General features: G+C 41.1%; 1 protein-coding gene across 1 annotated transcript in view; it reads right to left on the bottom strand.

Moving 5' to 3' along the window:
• Window positions 1–20,154, bottom strand: part of LOC121923609 (chondroitin sulfate proteoglycan 4-like) — a 33,924-nt gene that overhangs the window by 10,837 nt on the left and 2,933 nt on the right. Inside the window, exons 2-5 of the mRNA XM_042454166.1 lie at window positions 19,480–19,950; window positions 18,349–18,525; window positions 14,082–14,280; window positions 11,921–12,052 (exon numbers count right to left, since the gene is read on the bottom strand). Of these exons, the coding sequence (XP_042310100.1) occupies window positions 11,921–12,052; window positions 14,082–14,280; window positions 18,349–18,525; window positions 19,480–19,950 (979 nt within the window). The remainder of the gene's footprint in view (window positions 1–11,920; window positions 12,053–14,081; window positions 14,281–18,348; window positions 18,526–19,479; window positions 19,951–20,154) is intronic.

Below are 20,154 nucleotides of genomic sequence, written 5' to 3'. Positions count from 1 at the left end.
CAATGCGGCGGTCTGTACCCCGCCATAGACTTGCAGCTTTAAACATCTTCAAGTAAAAGCATGTATAGGCAAGGTTACAGCTATAAAATGACTTCAGATGCCATTACCATAGGCCACTTCTAATAGGATTTTCATAATAATAGTGAAAAATTATTTTTGTCAATTACATTTGCATCCATAACATAAATGTAATACATACACTATAATAATAATAATAATAATAATAATAATAATAATAATAATAGATTGATAGCCCGCCAAATCACACAGAATCAGGGCAGGTTACAACAGTAAAAATACATCAAAATTACAATAAAATTCAAAATTAAACCCTTTCCCAACCCCCATCCCAGTTCTAAACCAACCGTGTTAAAATAATCACAATATAAAAGCATTAAAATACAATTAGCTAAAAAATTGAGGAGAAATTGGGTGGATAGAGAGAGGGATCAACGACAACCATATTTTAAGTTATTCGTATTTTGGGAGGGGAAGCTAGGTTGGGAAAGCCTACCGAAGAGATCCATCTTAAGAACTTTCTTAAAGGCTGTAAGAGTAGAAATAGCTTCAGAGCAGCGGTGAAAAAGGCCCTCTGGGTGACTGAAGTTAGTCTATATCAGTGATGGCGAACCTTTTTAAGGTCGCGTGCCGGGGGCGGGGCTTCCACCCTCCAGGGGGTGGGGCTTCCACCCCCTTTTCAGAGAGAGGGAGCCTCTGGCTCCTCCCCTGGCGTTTGCCAGCCCCTGAGGGTCCCTCCTGGGGCCGTCAGAGGCCAGCAAAAGGGCCCTCGCCCTTCCTTCACTCGCCGGGAAAGGGCTCCGCAGAGCCCTTTCCCAGCGAGTGAAGGCAAGCCGGGAGGAGGAGGAGGCAGCTGGGCACGTGTCCCAGCCTCCTCCTCCTTGGCCTTTGCTTGCCGGGAAAGGGCTCCGCGGAGCCCTTTCCCGGCGAGCCAAGGCAAGCCGGGAGGAGGAGGAGGCCGCTTGGCACCGCGGCAATGGCCACAATGACAGGCGGCCCCCGTGCCCCTTCCCAGCCTAGGAGCTGGCTGAGGCTTCCTCCCAAGCCAGGGAGGAGGAGGAGGCCCCTTCGCATCGCAGCAATCGCCGCGATGCCAAGCGGCCCCCGCACCCCTTCCCGGCCTGGGAGTAGGCCGAGGCTTCCTCCCAAGCCGGGGAGGAGGAGGCAGCCCCTTGGCACTGCGGCGATCACCACGATGCCAAGCAGTCCCCGCGCCCCTTCCCAGCCTGGGAGCAGGCCGAGGCTTCCTCCCAAGCCAGGGAGGAGGAGGAGGCCCCTTATTATTATTATTATTATTATTATTATTATTAAGCTTTATTTATAAAGCGCTGTAAATTTACACAGCGCTGTACATACAATCTTTTTAATTGGACGGTTCCCTGCCCTCGGGCTTACACCGCGGCAATCGCCGCGATGCCAAGCAGCCACCGCGCCCCTTCCCGGCCTGGGAGCAGGCCAAGGCTTCCTCCCAAGCCGGGGAGGAGGAGGAGGCGGCTGGGCACGCGTCCCAGCCGCCTCCTCCTTGGCCTTCACTCACCTGGAAAGGGCTCCGTGGAGCCCATTCCTGGCGAGCCAAGGCAAGCCGGGAGGGAACAGGGTTGGGAGGAGGAGACAGACGCACCTCTGTCTACTCCTCCCAGGTGCTATTTTCTGGCTTCCCGCTGTCTCAGACAGCGGGAGGCCCAAAAATGGCAGGGAGGACGCGGAACGGGCACATGCCTGTTCTGCCTTCTCCCTCGCCCCCTGTGCCTGGTGAAACCGCGCCCTGTGCCACGGGTTCGCCATCATGGATCTATATCTTTTAGACTGTAGTAAGTTCTTCACAGAGGACCTTAGTGTGTGGGACCTACAGTATGGAAGAAGGCTTTCCCTTAAGTATCTTGGACCCAAGCCATGTAGGGCTTTAAAGGTAATCACCAACACCTTGTACCTTGCCCGGAAACGGATTGGCAGCCAGTGGAGGGACTTCAAAACTGGTGTTATATGATCATTATGAGAAGTACCCGTGATCAATCTGGCTGCCATATTTTGTACAAGCTGAAGTTTCCAAACTTGGCACAAGGGTAGCCCCATGCAGAGCGCATTACAGAAGTTCAATAGAGAGCTAACCAGTGCGTGTAGTACTGTTTCAAGGTCTCCCGGCTCAAGGAAGGGGTGCAGCTGGCGTATCAACCGAAGCTGATAACAGGTGCTCCTGACTGTCGCATCCACCACTAAACTTCATGTGCTTTCAAAGTGCAGTTGACCCTGCATATCCACAGATTCTTTATCTACAGATTCAACCATGCACAGTTTGAAAGTATTCACACACACACACACACACACACACACACTCCAAAAAGCAAACCTTGATTTTGAATATTTTATATAACAGACACCATTTTACTATGCCATTATATTTAATAGCACTTGGACATACATGGATTTTTGTATCCACAGGGGGTCCTGAAACCAAACCTCTGTGGATGTCAAGGGTCCAATGTAATACATTATGTGGAAATAATTTTACTGGAACTCTATTTTCTCCTCAGACACAACCTAAACAGAGCTGTACCTGATATATCTTATCTCACAGTTTAATTTTCTCTTGCTGAGGTATAATGGTAGTGCCCTCAGCTTCATTCATGCACTCCCTGCCCTGCATATCCATTCTATTTCAAGCTCAAAAAAAATCTGCTTCAGTACAACTAGGACAACTAGTACACCATTGACTCTGATGATCACAACATTGGTAGGTTGGCAGTTTGAAACCCAAGCACTGCTTGATGGAGTGAGCTCCCATCATTAGTCCCAGCTTCTGCCAACCTAGCAGTTCAAAAGCATGTAAAAGTACAAGTAGATAAATAGGTACCACTTTGGTGGGAAGGTAACAGCCTTCCATGCAGTCATGCTGACCGCATGAGCATGGAGTCCCTCGGCTAAGTTAACACAGATGAGCACCACTCCCTTCAGTCAGACACAACTTGACAATCATGCCAAATGGAAAACCTTTATCTTTTTACAACTAGTAAACATTTTGTTCACTAAGGATGGGCTGAGTCTGGTCCAGACTGAGCCAGAAGTGAACTGCACTGCATTTTGCACAGGAAGGGGTTGTTAACATGTGATTTTTCAGTTAACCCATGAGCAAGTGAGCACAAGGGGCTATCAATACTTGTCTCCTTAGAAGAATAACTTATGCAAGTTTGTACTCTATATTTATCCTGTGTAATGCAATTGATTGAGAGCTGCCATGGTGCACTTTGCATGTTGGACTAGAACTCTGGGAGACCAGGGTATGAATTCCTACTCAGCCACGGAAAGCCACTGAATGATCTTAGGAAAGTCACATTCTGTCAGACTCAAAGGAAGGCCATGGCAAATGTCCTTTGAATAGATCTTGTCAAGAGAACCCTATGTTATCATAAGTTGGAGTCAGAGGCATGTAACAACAATAACAAAATGGATTGCACTGCAAGAGGGAAGACAACTATGAATAAATTTAGATATATATGGTATGGTTGGTTTTGCACAGATGAAATACAGCATAAAAAAATTATGTGAAAAAGTTTGCACCCCACATTCCTTGGTTCATCCAATACCTGGACCTACACACTGATTTTCTTGAGTGCTCTCTGTAGTAAAGCAGGGGCAGCTGAGGGAGTTGGGAGGGGTGAAGAGGGTCAGGTGGCACAGGAGAAGGAGGAGGAGTTGGGGGAGGAGCCAGAAGAAGAGGTGTGGTCCAGGGGGTTATAAGTAGTCCGGAGGAGAGGCGTGCGGGGGAAGAGAGATGCGGAAGAGGGGGTTGTGGAGTGGCGGTCGGGGAAGGGACAGCCCAGGTAACCCATAGCCCTCGATGAAAGGCTATACCTGTTTCCCTTCAAGGGAGACACGGGGTGCAGCAACTGGGGCTGCACAAGGAGAACCAACTAAGAGACCCCAGACTGGAAAGAGACTTTGTTTACCCTGGAGAAGGAGACTGGAGGCAGCAGGAAAGAGGTAGTCTGGAAGGCGAGTGGTGGGACCCGAAGGGCGAGTGTTGGGAACAAGGCCCAAAACCAAAGGAAATAGAGAATGCCGAGAGGGAGCCGCTGGAGAAGTACCGAAGGGAATGCCGAAGGTCGGCGGCAAGCCACAAGGATCCAGCTGAAGGGCAGAGGGGATGTGAGAGGAGACTCCCCAGGGGCCAGACCGGAGGTGGTTGAAAGTTTATGTTTGTGAGAAGAGCTTGGGACTAAGTTGCAAGTTGTGTTGACTGGGCATTATTAAAGTTTCTGTTGCAAGCACCCTCGCCTGTGCAAGTTTGTTACTCACGAGGAGTCAGTTTCCTAAGCTAGATACCCAGGATGCAGCCGGCCCCACCTGCCCCGCCCACACTCTCAAAGCAGAGATGAACAATTCCTATGGACATATGAAGCCCACTGTCTAATTTCAAAAACTCTTTACAAAGGACCAGTTCAGACTTCTAACAAGAGTGGTTTTTCTCTGTCCCGGGGAGAGGGATAGAAGAGACACCACAAGGGGAAAGGGGGATGGACATCGCCACTGTTGGCTCTGCTCTCATCCACCACTACCATGCAGCTCTCTGTAGTTTCCACCAATAAAAATTGGCTCATTACAGGGGGAAAAACAACAACCAGGCTCCTAGCTACTGCTCTGAAGTATGCAGCAAGCTGTTTTTACTTGCTTAAGTTTTAAGATGAGGATAACAACATAAGTTGAACAGTCTCAGTTTTGTAATTTTGCGAAAACAAATCTTGTCTGAACATGCAGGAAATAGGATACAGTTAATCAAAGTGTGCAGTTTCAAATGGGAGATTGCATATCTGAATGTTCCAGTGTGTCAAAAGCACATGGAAAGTTAGCGTAACAGAGAGAAATTAATTTAGTTTTATCTTCAGTGAACTATCTCTTTCCAACAGGGTTTATTGTTTCATGTTTCAAATGGGGAAATATCCAGAATTCATTTTTTTCCAATTTCTCTTTCTACCTGAAGTAGTAAGATCCAGAAAGGACTGAACAATATGCTCTTTCTTACTGATAAAAATGGGTTCTGCCTATTATGGCTATTATTTAAAGAAACAAACCAAACAGGAGCTATTAAGTAACTTATTAATTAACCTGTGATTATAAAGCAGTAATGTCTCATCTAAAAATGAGACAAAAATGGGACAAATCAAAACAACAACACTGATCTATATTGATGCAGTAGAATATAATTTATTTGCCAAAAATAAGATCTATGATTAAGAAGTAAAAGTTATTTGCTGCTGTGTCATATGCTGAACAGATGGCAATTACGCAATGGGTCAAAGAGGCCAAAGAAGAATTCATCCAAATGTACAGAAAAGACAGTAAGAATAAAGAAACTCAAAAGAAAATATTTTTTAAAACTAGGTCATTGTTTGAAATGGGGAAAAATGACACAGTAAATCATTTTACTGTCTTTAAATAGCTAGTAGAGCCTTGTAGTAGCAATATCTAATCTTGGTGAGTTAAATGCATTTTGATTTGGACACTTGCAGAAGTACTGGCATTTGTTCATCAGCTTTGCTTTCTCAGTTTAACCTAACCATATCCCTAGAGTTTGGAAAAGTTATATTTCTGGACTGCAGCTCCCAGAACGACCTCACCCCCCCCCGGTCCCCCAGTCAGTACAACTATTAATCGGAGAGCTACGGAGTTCTAGATGTTGTAATCAATAAGTGACTTTTCAAAGCTCTGCATCTTCTTCAAGGATTGCTGTGAAGATAAAGGGTATAATATGCCACTCTGAGCAGAATGAAAAACATTCTCCTTATTACAGGCTCATTACTTAAGAGAGCACACAAGTTACTAACTGGTGGGGGGGGGGACCCATCATAGTTATCCCGTGTTCTGGGCTTACAATTACAGTTACTTAGCATTTAAAAAATGTTGTGTTTCCCTAGGTGCCTAGGACTGATGATTAGGGAGCCATGAGTCATGGGAAGACCTACGGTTCATTCACACTACACAATTATAATGCTACATTTCACTTTAACTGCCATGACAACATCACATGAAATTCTAGGATGTGCAGTTTAGGGAGAGGCATTTAGATTTAACTCGAGTGCTCTTAGCTCTTGTTAATTTGTTATTATGAGACTTGTCATATGAGATTGATTTAAGATTTCAATAAGGGCTTTATTATTTGTGGCATATAGGTAAAGAATCAAATTAAAAAACAAAGTCTGTTGATTTCAGAAATAATTTACAAAACTGATGTTTACCAGTTTGTGTTTAGATGTCTGGAAGAGATATGAACTTGAGTGAGACTGTATAACGAAGATGTTAGGGAAAGTTATAGTAACTAACCCCCCCCCTTTTTTTTTTCTTATTTTTGAGATTGATTGGGAGACACAGTCAATGCTAGGCTTGTTGCTGCTGCTGCTGCTATTGCTGTGGTTGTTGTTGTGTGTTTCAAGTTGTTTCTGAACTAAGCAACCCTAAGGTGAGCCTATCAGCATTTCTGGGGCTAAGTGTGTGTGAATTGCATAGGGTTGCCATAATTTGCTACAACCAAACTGGGGCAAAACATAGAAAAAATGTAAGACAAAATTTGCCCCAAAATATAGGACATTCAAGAAAAATGGAGGACACAACCAGCTAAAAGCCAGAAACATTAATAATTTTTTTAAAAAATTAATATAAATCATTATTTACAAAAAAGAAATCAATGAGATTTTGACACTAGACAGAAGGTACACAACAACAGATGTAATGAAAAATACATCTGTACCGACCTGTGAGACGCATCTGCCGCTGCTGGAGGAGGCCGCTGGAGGACTCCTTGGCACAGCAGCCTCTCTGTAGAGGGCCCAGCTGCCCGGCTAAGCCCTTCGCGGGTCCCTCGCAGGTGGCAGAGCTGCTGAAGGATGCCTCACCGCAGCAAGGCCTCCTTCTTTGGGGCCTAGTTGGCCGGCTAGGCCCCTCAGCTCCATCGCGGGTGGCAGAGTCGCTGAAGGAGGCCTCGCCACAGCAAGCCTTCCTTCTTTGGGGCCTACATATTAATGTTTGATTGACTTTCAGTTAGGAACTATATCTTTAATTGTAAAAGATTTAATTTAATATATTCATAACATATTTGCTTTGATATGGGATATTCAATGTTTTTAATTTATTGCTTGCTTATTTTATCTAATGCTATCTTGTATTATTATCTATTGTTTTATATGTATTTTGTTATTATCCTGTAGAATGTACGCCATTGGCAGGTTTTATTTTTATCGATTTTTTAATTGTATGTACAGCGCTGTGTAAATCTACAGCGCTATATAAATAAAGATTAATAATAATACTGAGAAGATTGGAAGTCACTTGTATCTTTCTTAAGTTGTTTTTTCCCTTTTATTTCTCTTTACAGTGCACCCGAGCCAGGGGGGCTCCCGAAACACAGACTTGATGTCCTGCAGATGGCGGGTTCAAGTTAGATGAATGGTGCATGTGTCCATGGAGCACGTGCAGCACGCAGGAACACACTGCCATTGAAAGCAATGGGACTTGAGATCTTTCCTTTAAGCTGTTCCAGACCCCTCATGTAAATCTAGGGTCCACTGTATTTTTATCTGCCTTTTTACTTCTTTGTTCCTTTTTTAAATGTTCTTTTTACATATTACTAGTTATTTATTATTCTCTCTCTCTCTCTCTCTCTGTGTGTGTGTGTGTGTGTACCTAAAATAAAAAAGATCTAGGTCTAGTTCCTCACCTAACTACAAACCCCAGGATTCCACAGGATGAAACTATGGCAGTTAAAATGGAATAACAGTACTATAATTGTGTAGTGTGAACATTACAGAATCTGGTATCTGAGGACTCCAAACAGCCCAATATTAGGTTGACTGGGGACCCTAAATCATGCTGAGGTCAGAATCTCAGCATCTGCAGTTCTAAAAAAACAATATAATGGGGGTACCTGGACTGCAATCTTATTCAGTTAGAATTTTGTGTTGAGGGCATTTAGGACCCAGGACTGAATTAAGGAGACTTTATCACAGAGAGACATTCAGCAGGTGATGTTTTATCAGGCAGAGGAGGAGGAAGAGAAAGTAGAACCCACTGCATGTCTTATGTTATTAAAACCACAAGACCTTTATGGTAACCCAAACAAGCATTTGTAAACCATCTGTGCAGACTACCATTCTATGAGGATGCTCTATTCACTGACTGCACGTACTACCAGAAAACAAACTTCTGATGTCTCATGCTGTCAAAAGATACTATCGCACGGGGGTTGTCCCATCCTTGTCCTGTTCTTGCCTGGTCCTTCCCACGTGATCACACGAAGGATTTTCAGACGACGTTGGGCAGATCCCGTAATTAACCCATACAAAAAGCGCAACTGACCACGATTACAGAAAAGACTTTCAGATGACATCATGCAGATCTTATCATTAACCTGTCATTAAAGTGATATTTCATGCAGATCTTATCATTAACCTGTCATTAAAGTGATATTGACTGGCATTTTGCATTAACATTCACGTTCTTGCAATGCCGCTTTAATGACAAGTTAATGGCACGATCAGCGCCACGATTTGGAAGCCTTTCCCACTATGCAGTCATGGATGGATTTATCATGGGATAAGGAGAGGAGAACGATCCCATTCCTATCCTGTCTGTGTGTGATAATCTCCAAAAACTAGCCCTCACACATTTTCAGAGAGGGAAACCAAGTTCAGTCTAGAGCTGAATACTACAAGTTCCAAAGGAACATTCACATAGTATTAAAGTGGTTTCTGTTTGCATATCTTAGTATGTTTCTTACAGATAAAGTCTTTGTTGTGAAATAGTTCTTCCTCATTTACAGACTTACAGAGGCCACAGACACTGTCATCTTCCATTTATAACCCTCATGTGTTTTTCCACCACTTCTAACTTTTTTCTTATCACATACATACACACACACACACACACACACAAACACACAAAATCTGTTCAGTAGGGGGGAAATGGTACAATAGCAGCACTATTAACATTTGGAAGCACTCCATAACAGGATCTGCCCTATTATTAGGCAGAGTGAGGAAGCCACTTGTAGGAGATTTGGGATATCAGGCAAGAGCAGCAGATTACTACTTATATTATTCTTATTGTTGCTGGGTTTTTGTTGTTGTTGTTGTTGTTTACTATCAAGGTTGAGGACAAGTGCATTTCTGTCTCATGTTCTACCATACTTTGGCTGACCCTGGTGCTGTGCACCTTGATGTGGTTCAAGGGGACCAGGAAGAATATTTGATACTCTGCCTCAGGAAACAACATGGCTTGGGTAAGTTCTGTAACCTATAATCCTGACCATATGTAAATTGCAAGATCAAGATTAGTGACTCTGGTATAATATCTAAAGCAGACATGAGAATAAGCAGATATAAACTAAAACACTATGACTCGCTCCTTTCAGTATTTTAGAGTGAAACGTTTATGTCTTTTTACCAGGAAGAAAATGAAGACTACAAGAAAGCCCAATGAATCCAGGTGAATCCAATCAATCAAAGCTGTGCAAGAAATTTTCTAAGTCAAAGGGAGAGGAAAAATCTCAGGCATTACTGCAAGCCAAGCAGAGCATAGTTGGAAGCGCTGGAATAAATATTACTCCTTTAATGTGGCAGAAAGCAGAGCAACCCCTCCTTCAAAAATGCATCAAGGACAGTTTGCTTATAATTATCTTTGGCTTACTATGGAAATTCCTATAAAAGCTCATGCCTGAAGCTATCTTGCACACCAAAAGCAATTACAGAGATAGCGGTTTGGAGTAAAACTCCGTGCCAATGCATTGTATTAAGGTCATATTTACAGTATTCCAACTGAAATCAGTTGACTTCCTGCCTTTTTTGTTGAATCATCTTATTATGAGTAGTTCTGCTATGAACCAAACTAAAACCCAAATGTTACAAACAAAAATTAATTATACATATTATACAAATTATCACATGTCTGTTTTTCACTTCCCTCAACTTTCCAAGTTTAAAGAGTCATTCCCCCATTCTGTTAAAAAACAAAACACAATCAAGGTGACTGGCAGAAGAATCCACCCTGAACACTGTGAATGGCATCTGGTAAATTTATAGGGCTCAGAGCAACTGTGTGATGACAACCATCTCCTTCACCACATTGCTACTATCACTCAGCATCTGCTTTCTGAGGCATCCACTTCATTCTACAAAGAGTAGCCATGGTCCTGAGAAGGGAAAAGGACCCCATCGCTTATTGGTAGAGCACTTCCTATGAATGCAGAATGTCTCAAGTGCTCTTCCCAGCATCCAACTACTTAGCAATTGGGGACCTATGCAATATTCATCCATCACTGTCACTGGAGGCCCAACTGGACTCCATCACTTGGAGTGCTTGGTGCCAGCTTCAAATGGTCTGCCAGCTACAGCCTTTCCTGGAAAGAGATAACTTAGCCATTGTAATACATGCACTGATCATTTCTTGTTTAGTACAGTGCTCTTCATGGGGCTGACCTTGCAGATGACTCAGAATTGGCAGGTAGTGCAAAATGCAGCAACTGGACTGCTGATTGGAACATCATAAAGAAAACACATATGAGTAATATCAGTATTAAAGAAATTGCAGTGGGTACAAATATGCCTTTGATCTAAATTGAAAGTATTGGTAGTAGTAATAATAATAATAATAATAATAATAATAATAATACGTTTTATTTATAAACCGCTATTCCACTTAGATCATAGTGGTGTACAAAAAAGATCAATACACAGAGCAACACAAAATACAATAAACAATATACAATACATAGTTAAAACCACTAAAACATTACACAGTAAAACCACTAAAACAAGACCAGGCCAGCTAAAATACTTGAAGATATTGTACATTATAGGGGAAGGATCGCATTAATAAGGGACGTCGGGGAAGGCATGGTGAAATAAAAAGGTCTTCAATCTCTTTTTAAAGAGGTCTAGGGAGGTGGCGGCGTGGAGTTCCTCGGGAAGGGTGTTCCAGATCCCAGGTGCCGAGATAGAAAAAGCTCTCTGTGAGGTAGACACATATTTAGACGAAGGGATCCTCAGCAAATTCTTCCTGGATGACCGGAGTGTGCGGGGTGGACTATATGGAGAGAGGCGGTCCTCCAAGTACCCTGGGCCCAAGCCATTTAGGGCTTTATAGGTGATAACCAACACCTTGTATTGTGCCCGGAAGCGAATGACGTTCAGGCCTCCTAAGAGTCTGGAGGTCATGCCAAAGCCACACTCCATTCCTAAGCACTGGAGTGCAGCTTTGGTGCAGCTTCCGGATTCTTAGGATGCATGCATCATTTAAACAGCATACCTCCAAAGAGACCTGAAGCAGCTTTATTTTGGCAGTCTGTAACAGGCCTCAGAGCCCTAAATGGCTTTGTATCTCAACATACAGCCTTAGATACCATACTGGGAGAAAGGCAGGATATAAACTAACCAACTAAATATCTGGAAGAATGTGGAACAGTTCTTTTCTGATGTGGCACCCCAGTCATTGAATACTTAGAGGCTTGGCATCAATGTTCTGTCATTCCAGCAGCAAGCAAAAACATATGTTCTTAGTCAAAGTTATTTTTATTGTTTTAAAATGTTCAAATAAACCATGCTGTAAACTGCTATGAGATCTTTGTATATAGATCAGAGTATAAATATTGAAATAAATAAATATTGAGCCAGTATTGGCTAGTTATGACAAGCTATGACATGGAAGCTCCATGTCTGAGTCCCCCAACATCTTTTCTTTCTCAAAAGGAAGTATTGAATCAGAACCTTTTAAATCGTGCTGGCTAGGAGATTCTGGGATCTGTAGTCCAAAAACTAAATTTTCTAAAGTTCTAAGTACTGATCAGACACTCTATTTAATAGGTCATTTTATCTGTATTACACTAATATTTAAAAATGAAATCACACGATGATAGCTTTACCTGGAAAAACTGCCAATCCATTGTTCTTTTCCAGCCGGATAACCAGGGTTCGAGCTGTGATGCTAAATATTTGCCGGGGTGAAAAGTTCAAGCCATCTGTAACCTGAAAATTGAAGCCCCCAGACATAGCACCTACAAAAAGACAGAGATACATTTGTGTGAAGGCAAAGTTTACTCAGAATTTTTGATTTAATAGAGGTATGCCTACATGACCCCAAAAATCTAGCAATTTTTGACAAAAAGGCTTTGTAAAAAGGAGCTTCTTTGACAGGGGCATTGTTAATAGAGGTATGTCTAGAAAACAAAAAAAAATCTCGCATTTTTGAGCCGATTAGAATTCCAGTGCATTGAGGCTTACCAGTAGCTTAGCAGTAGATACTGTACAGTATGTCTTTCTTGTATTTCTTTAAGCTACTGATAATTCCAGTCTCCCTACCCAAAGAAGCCAGCATACTGACAGTGACAGGGTTGTGACGTCAGCAAAATTTCATTCCTCTTTGGAAAGAAAACCTTCAAACCAGTGAAGGGCCCTTATTATGTCACAGAGTAGGGCAGGTCAGCTAACTGTGGAAATGAAAGAGAACTGTGGCCTGAGAGAGATGCACGCAAAAGGACACATAGGTTGGGTAAACCTGGCTAATCACATAAAATCAGAAGTGTTGAGCATTTTTTAGCAGCCAGGAAGGTGCCAAAACGTACCCAGTAGTAGCTTCCATTCTCTACATAATACGAGGGGAGTTTTTCCAGGCCCTATACAGCTGCTGGGGTTTGTGAAGGAGCATTGCCACCTTTTGTGAAGCTCCCTCCCCTGAAGCCCTGCCTTCCTCTTGCCAGGGTTTGTACAACAAGGCTCACAAGATGCAACACTTGCAACCATTCCTCTCATGGCTCCAAGTGCCATAATGAGCCCATGTTGTCATAAAAATAGTGCATGTGCCACACCTATAAAAGCATCTTCATGCTGAGCAGAGGCCTGCCACTAGCCCAAAATGAGTACAGATGGACTCCAAACAATCATGCCTGCAAATAATAATAATAATAATAATAATAATTCCCCATCCCTCCTCCAGAGCTGTTTGATATCTCTCTTCCCATTTGCAGTCTCAGGGAAACAACAATTCCACAAGAGTCCAATTGAAAACCTGACAAGCCTACAGAATGAGAATAAGTCACTTCTGCTTCTTGGCATTGTGATTCACCTCCTTAAAAAATGTGATTTTATTTGGTCCCGGTGTAACCACTGGCTGGGACAACAAGGTAACCCAGTGGGAGGAAAGGAATAGATTTGTTGGAACAGGTTCTATCTCAGTCATTTTGGGTTTTGGTCTATTAAAACAAAACTATATATGGCAAAAATAATGACCAGGATGATCTACTAAATTCAGCCTAGATAATAAAATTGAAATAATTACAGAGTTCCCATACCGTGGATCAAATATCAATAAGAATGGAGACTGCAGTCAAGAAATAAGAAGAAGACTAAGAATGGAAAGGGAAGCCATGAAAAAACTGGACAAGATTCTGAAGTGTAAATATATACAACAGAGCACTAAAGTCAGAATTGCCCAAGCCATTATATTCCCCTTACCATGTACGAATGTGGAAGATGGACAGTGAAGAATACTGACAGAAAAAAATTAAACTTATTTGAGATGCCATGCTGGAGAAGAGTGCTGAGGATATCATGGACAGTCAAAAAGACAAACAAATGGGTCTTTGACAAATCAACTCCTGGACTCTCCCTGGAAGCAAAGATGATGAAACTGAATCTACTGTACTTTGGCCACATCATGAGAAGACCACTCACCAGATGGATAGACTCAACCAGGGAGGTCATGGGTGTGAATTTACAGGTCCTAAGCAAAGCAGCAGAGGATAGGGGTCTTGGAGATGCCTCATACACAGGGTCACCATAAGTCATAGTCAACTTGAGGGTAGTTAAAAACAACAAATACATTGCAAGTGGTTGAATCCTGTGGACTTTGTTTACAACTCGACAGGTGACAATATCACAGAATGTTTACAATGTAAATTTAATTCTATGTAGATTCTGAAAGCAATGTAATTCTGGAGAAGTAAAGTTTCCCAGCCTAGTGAATGAGACTTAACAGAATGACATCATTAAAATTGACATGAATATTCCACTGACAAAATGACATACCCCTATGAACAAACACTAATTGTCCTTCCTCAATGTGAGCTTGGGTAAAATTAAGGATACTTTTGTTTGGAAAAGACTTGAGAGCCAGGTGACCATTGTTTGGAGGAGAAACAGAATACACAAGTTCTGCAGGAATGGAATCTTTATCTTCTGTGCAAAGATCATTCATTGTTATTTCCGTGACTGAATCCACCCAGACCTTTAAAATAAAAAGGAAAGTATTACACAAAAATAATTCTACTTATCTGAAGTTGAACTATAAGGTGCAGTAACCATATGGAGTGATAAGACAATCAATTGTCAAGCACAGAGGTAAGCCAGAGGATGGATCTACTGATAGATTTCTGAGTTATCTGGAATAGATTTGCAAGGATTTCTGACTCCCAGCTGTTTAACAATAGCAATAAAAGCATGGCTTTAACCACTTAGGTTGCTGAAATGAAGAGAGCTTGGGGTAATCAGGAGCGGACTTTAGGATGACAGGACAGTGAGTTCAGTTCTGTTCTGTTACTAAAAACAAATTTCTAGACTTAGAATGCACCCTATTCTTTAAATTCTTGTGTGGGTGGTGGATCTGAGCATTCTAGTAAAGAAACAAAATAGACCGAACAAGCTTGAAGTCCGCTCAGCCCTGGCTTAGCACTGAAAATCATTTAGAACTACAAAGACTTCTAACAGACATCAAACAACATCCTGCATGAATTAGTATTTGAAGAAATAGGACAAGACATTGTATATAGCCTGGAACCAGAGGAATGCTTATAAAAGCATTTTGTATGACTAATTCTAGGGGAAACTAAAAAGCTGTCTCATCTCAATAGCTATCCCAACAGTAGCAGAGTTTCATTGTAGTCTTGAACAGCAGACAGATCTGTGACTGCAACAAATGGGGCAATAAATGTGCTCAGCTGATGCTCATGCTCAGCACCTCATAGACTGGGTCAAAAGAAAGACGCCAGGCTAAATACCTTGGCTATCCTGTTGCAACTTGCAGATTGCCAGAGGATACATATTAAAAAATACACACTTATATTCTAATAAAACTATTGGTCTTAAAGGTGCCCAGGACTTTGTGATCACACTGGGTCAGGATTTTATGGTAATTCTGAAGGCTCTCCTTGCTCCAACCCTCTTTTGAGCTGATTGACTTATGCATCCATTTAGTACATGAGCATTTCTCAGTAACAGGGCTAATGTCTATTATGTATATTATTTGTAAGTAATGTACTCTTATGTACAGTATATTATTTGTACGTTTATATTTCACATTTTTGTTACTTTACTAGCCACCAAGTTCAGATTTTAAACTGCAACAGTTATGGCACAACACTATTGACATTAATATTTAAAGAGCTGATAATCTTCGACAAAACATATTTTTCACTAATTCATTTAAACAATTTAAGTCAATTCATATCTGATGATGATTTTGCTAAAGGAAAACATAATTTAATGATGATACTTGGTCGCTTAAAGTATATATTTACCATAAGACAGTAAAGTAAGCAGAAACATGAAATTCAAGGTGCAATAAAGGCATTTTAATTTTGCAATATCAGCCACTGGATCAGGCAAAAAAGATTAGTTCAAGTCTCCAATCACAGCCCAAGAAAAACAATATTTTCACCCCACTTTTACCAACAAGCGAGCCTGCAACAATCAGCCTGTTGCAACTCCTTGTTGCAGGCTTGTTCATTGGTGAAAAGGGAATGGAAATGCTGTCCTCCCTGCATCCAAGTTGAAAGCTAAATGGACCTCCTTCAAACAATCCAGTGCCTGGCTCTTAAGGTGGACTCGGGCAGTGGGAGGGGGAGGTTGAGCCAGTACATGTTACTTAGTAATTGTGATGTAACTAAGTAGCCAAATTAGGATTCTGGCAACTTTCTATTTAAAATGTTGGATTGGATTCAAATGTAGGTACATGCTAATGGGTTGGCTGATGTGATCTACTCTGACTTGACCTCCACACCCCAATTCCTGTAACCACCTGAAAATGTTAAAAAGAAGGTCACAGATTCTGCTGAAAGGATGAACTATGGGTACAAAGGGATTCCCCCCAAATCAGAAAGAGGCATTTTCTGTGAATGGAGTTCTTCTGCCTATGATCTTGGATCAATTCCATATTTCCTTTACACTGTTTTTCCTGTACATCTCTCTCTCTCTCTCTCTCTCTCAAGTATCCCTGTCCCCCTGGCAGGATAAATTATTACCATGAGACTGGAATTCTGCATTTGCATTCAGAAAAAGTCAGTCATTTCTGCCAAAACCAGAGGGATAGGTTTTTCTCAATTTCAGTGTAACTAAACAAGTATTGAATATACTCATGCATAAGTTGAGAAATTTTAGTCAAAAAGTCACCTAAAAAATTATCCATGGGTCAATTCAGTCACACTCAGAAAGGTTACAAAAGAAAGATGGCATTGACTGGCCACCTCTGAAAACGATTCTCAAAAGCATCATTAGGAAGCACCGAATGGAAATGAACAAAAGGCTTGTTGGCAATCAGGTTTATCAAAAGCTGAAGGTATATGCACTGTCCAGTTAACATACCACCAAGTGTCCCAATTTGGCAGGACAGCCCTGATTAATCCTCTGTCATCACATTAAACATTTCCTGTTTTTTTCTTCTACTCCACTTTCCACCTTTGACCTGGCTCTTCCCTGCAGGTTCAGGCAAAAGCACACTGCTGCAGCCTCTCCTAGCTTGCATGTTTTTCCTTATTAATAACTTTTGACATCTTGACACCATTCTGATGTTAGTTGGCTACACGTGTCCCAGTTTTCATCTGTGAAATACTGGAGGCTATGAATTAACTTATTTCAATCTGAAACTCAACTCCCAGATAAGCTTCCTACTATGAATGATATTTGCTCCAAGGTCATGCTGTGGAGTATTTTAATGCATGACCTCCTAGATTCTGTATTGGCTATTAGGGTTTGGGTTTGCCTATTGAGCTATCAAAACAATTTGAGAGTCAAATTAATCATTAGGCAAATGAAACTATCAAAATCATAGTAAATTCTTCCATATTTATGTTTTTTATGATTTCAGTCGAGGCTAGATGCATTTCCCCTTCTCTCCTAGACAATTAAATTAACTACAACAATCTGAATCATTTTTGGTGAATGGAGAACTTCCACAAAAATGAAAACATGGCCCCCTGGTGGTTATATTCCTGTAATACCAGGCAAACCACTATACAGTATCTATGTTTAAAACAATAAGCCTTAACTAATTAACTAAATAAATAAAATTGCATTTTTGCTCATTTACAGCAGTATACGGTAATAATTTTACTGGGAAAATATTCAAATAATAATCCAAAATCCAAAACATATCTCATCTCTCAAGAGACTAATTCACATCACATAGGTGCTGTGGTAGCTAGGATATTTAATTTGCCACAAATTTTAATGAATACATTTTATTTATAAGTATAAATGGAGCCCATACCATTGAAAAAACATGAAAATAGGTATTTATGGCAGGGATGTGCAACATATGCCCCACAAGCCTCTGAAAAATGGAGAGATTGCCCAGTACTTTAAACAGGTAATAACACTTGCTGTGCCTTGGCACAGACAAGCCCTGGCTTACTGTGACAGTCAAATGTTGTTCAAATACTCCCTCAGCCTTCATTTACTCATGACCCAACTTAAAATTTCATCTCTTGAAACACTCCCACCTCCTATTTCCATTCACCCATTCCTGACCTAAAATCTTATGCAAATGCCCTCTCCCCTGTCTTCTATTCACCTCACTTCAGTCACACACTTCTCAAACTACACAGCTGAAAAACTGAACTAAGACAAGGAGAGGCAGTGTTGCTACTTAACTGCTGACATGTGGAGAGATGCCAGTTTTGAATGCTCAAGATGGAATAGTGCTATAGCCAATTAAGTGCTTTGTTCTGCAAATTATATTCCTCTATTAACTAATCATGTTATTGACAATTCACATTGTAAAAATATGTTATAGCAGAACTCACTATAACTATGTAATATGAATACGGTTTTTAAAAATTATTTCAAAATATATTCTGCCCTAGTTTTGTATTAAAAAATAAATACAAGTTTGAGCCCTGAAGATGAGTGTAGAAAAATCATACAGTGTTCATGCAATGTAGATAAACCCATGGATAAGCAGTATTTTTCATACATATGAAAAATGTTAAAGAACAGAGTATCATATCTAAGAAATTTACATGTTTCTGTTTATTAGAAAGAAGATACCAACATTTAGTGTTAGAAGATGCACACAACTTACCCGAAGAATTTTGTTTCTCTTTACAACAGGAGCTTCATCATTTACTGGTGTAATAATCACATATATCTTTTGAGGCAGACTCTGTTTCCATAGTTCTGTGCTGTTTGCTATGATGGTGAAACTGTCAAGAAGCTGTTCACTATCTTCATGAATATATAAGATTAATCCTTGTTCTACCTAAAAAGAAGAGAGTCACCAAACTAAGAATCCACGGTGTCAAAAGCCACACCAGTTCTGCAACAATTGTCAGTTTATCCTGTCACATCATTATGGGCCTGTTTCATTTACATTATTATATACTATTATAGAAAACAATTAAAATTAAAAAATGGGAAGGTCATAGAATCATACAGTTGGAAGAGACCACAGGGGCCATCCAGTCCAACCCCTGCCATGTAGGAACTCTCAATCAAAGCATCCCCAATAGATGGCTATCCAGCCTCTATTTAAAAACCTCCAAGGAAGGAAACTCCACTATACTCCAAGGGAGCGTGTCTCACTGCCGAGCAGCCCTTACTGTCAGGCAGTTTCTCCTAATGTTGAGGTGGAATTTCTTTTCCTATAACGTGCATCCACTGTTTCTGGTCCTGTTCTCTGGAGCAGCAGAAAACAAGCTTGCTCCCTCCTCAATATGACATCCCTTCAAATATTTAAACAGGACTATCATATCATCTCTTAACCTTCTCTTCTCCAGGCTAAACATACCCAGCTCCCTAAGTCGTTCCTCATAGGACATGGTTGCCAGACCCCTCACCATTTTAGTTGCCTTCCTTTGGACACACTCCAGTTTCTCAGTGTACTTTTTTAATTGTGGTGCCCAGAACTGGACACAATATTTCAGGTGAGGCCTGACCAATGCAGAATAGAGTGGCACTATTACTTCCCTTGATCTAGACACTATACTTCTATTGATGCAGCCTAAAATCACATTGGCCTTGTTAGCTGCCGCATCACACTTTTGACTCATGTTCAACTTGTGGTCTAGTTGGATTCCCTAGGTCTAATAATAAGAGGCAAGGTACTGAGCTAGGTGGAAACCTGGCAAAATGTGTTACATGATCTCCAAACCATAATCCATTCTGCTTAAAACCAAAATACTACTAAACAGAAAACATCATGGAGCATCCTTACCTGTTTCCTTGTGAATTTAGTTAGTGCCACTCCAGGAAACTGAGAGGTTGAAATACGCCCATATTTTGGTGCCTCGATTACATTAAATTCACAATTGAGCCCCACAAAATGGCTATTAGCAATTTTTAGAAAATCTTCTTCCAGAGTTATTGATCCCCCTTCGGCAACTGTGAAGTTGTGTACTTCTAATGGGATGAGTTTTGGGATGATGTCTACCACAATTTTTATTCCACTGACTGCCTGGATGCCGTTAGTCACGTCCAAAGAAAACTTATCTTGGAGCTGGTTGGAACTGGTCTGCACATATTGGATGTTCCCATCATTGATATCTTGCTGGGTAAAGGACAACACTGGATTTTCTTCTGCTCCAAAATAGCCTTCCTCTGATGTAAACTTCCGAAGGTACCCATAGAGTGGAGGTGACATTACTTTGAACTCTATCTCTGATGGCAAATTGTTTTCATGCACAACCTTATAAATCAGATGCATAATTCATTAAAGACACATGATAAGTAGGCTTTTTCCATGCAGTTGTATTTAAATCTTAACAATTAAATCACAGAAGGCTCATTCACTGGTAGAGTGGTGATGGAATGGATACTTGCCAAAGTAGATAAAACTTCTTGTTGTTGTGTTTCTTCAAGTCGTTGAATTGCATAAGTTAACCCAATGGGT

Source organism: Sceloporus undulatus, chromosome 2, assembly GCF_019175285.1.
Source record: "Sceloporus undulatus isolate JIND9_A2432 ecotype Alabama chromosome 2, SceUnd_v1.1, whole genome shotgun sequence".
Classification (NCBI taxonomy): domain Eukaryota; kingdom Metazoa; phylum Chordata; class Lepidosauria; order Squamata; family Phrynosomatidae; genus Sceloporus; species Sceloporus undulatus.
The sequence above is the reverse complement of the archived record's forward strand: the minus strand, read 5'-3'. Positions and strand labels throughout refer to the sequence as shown.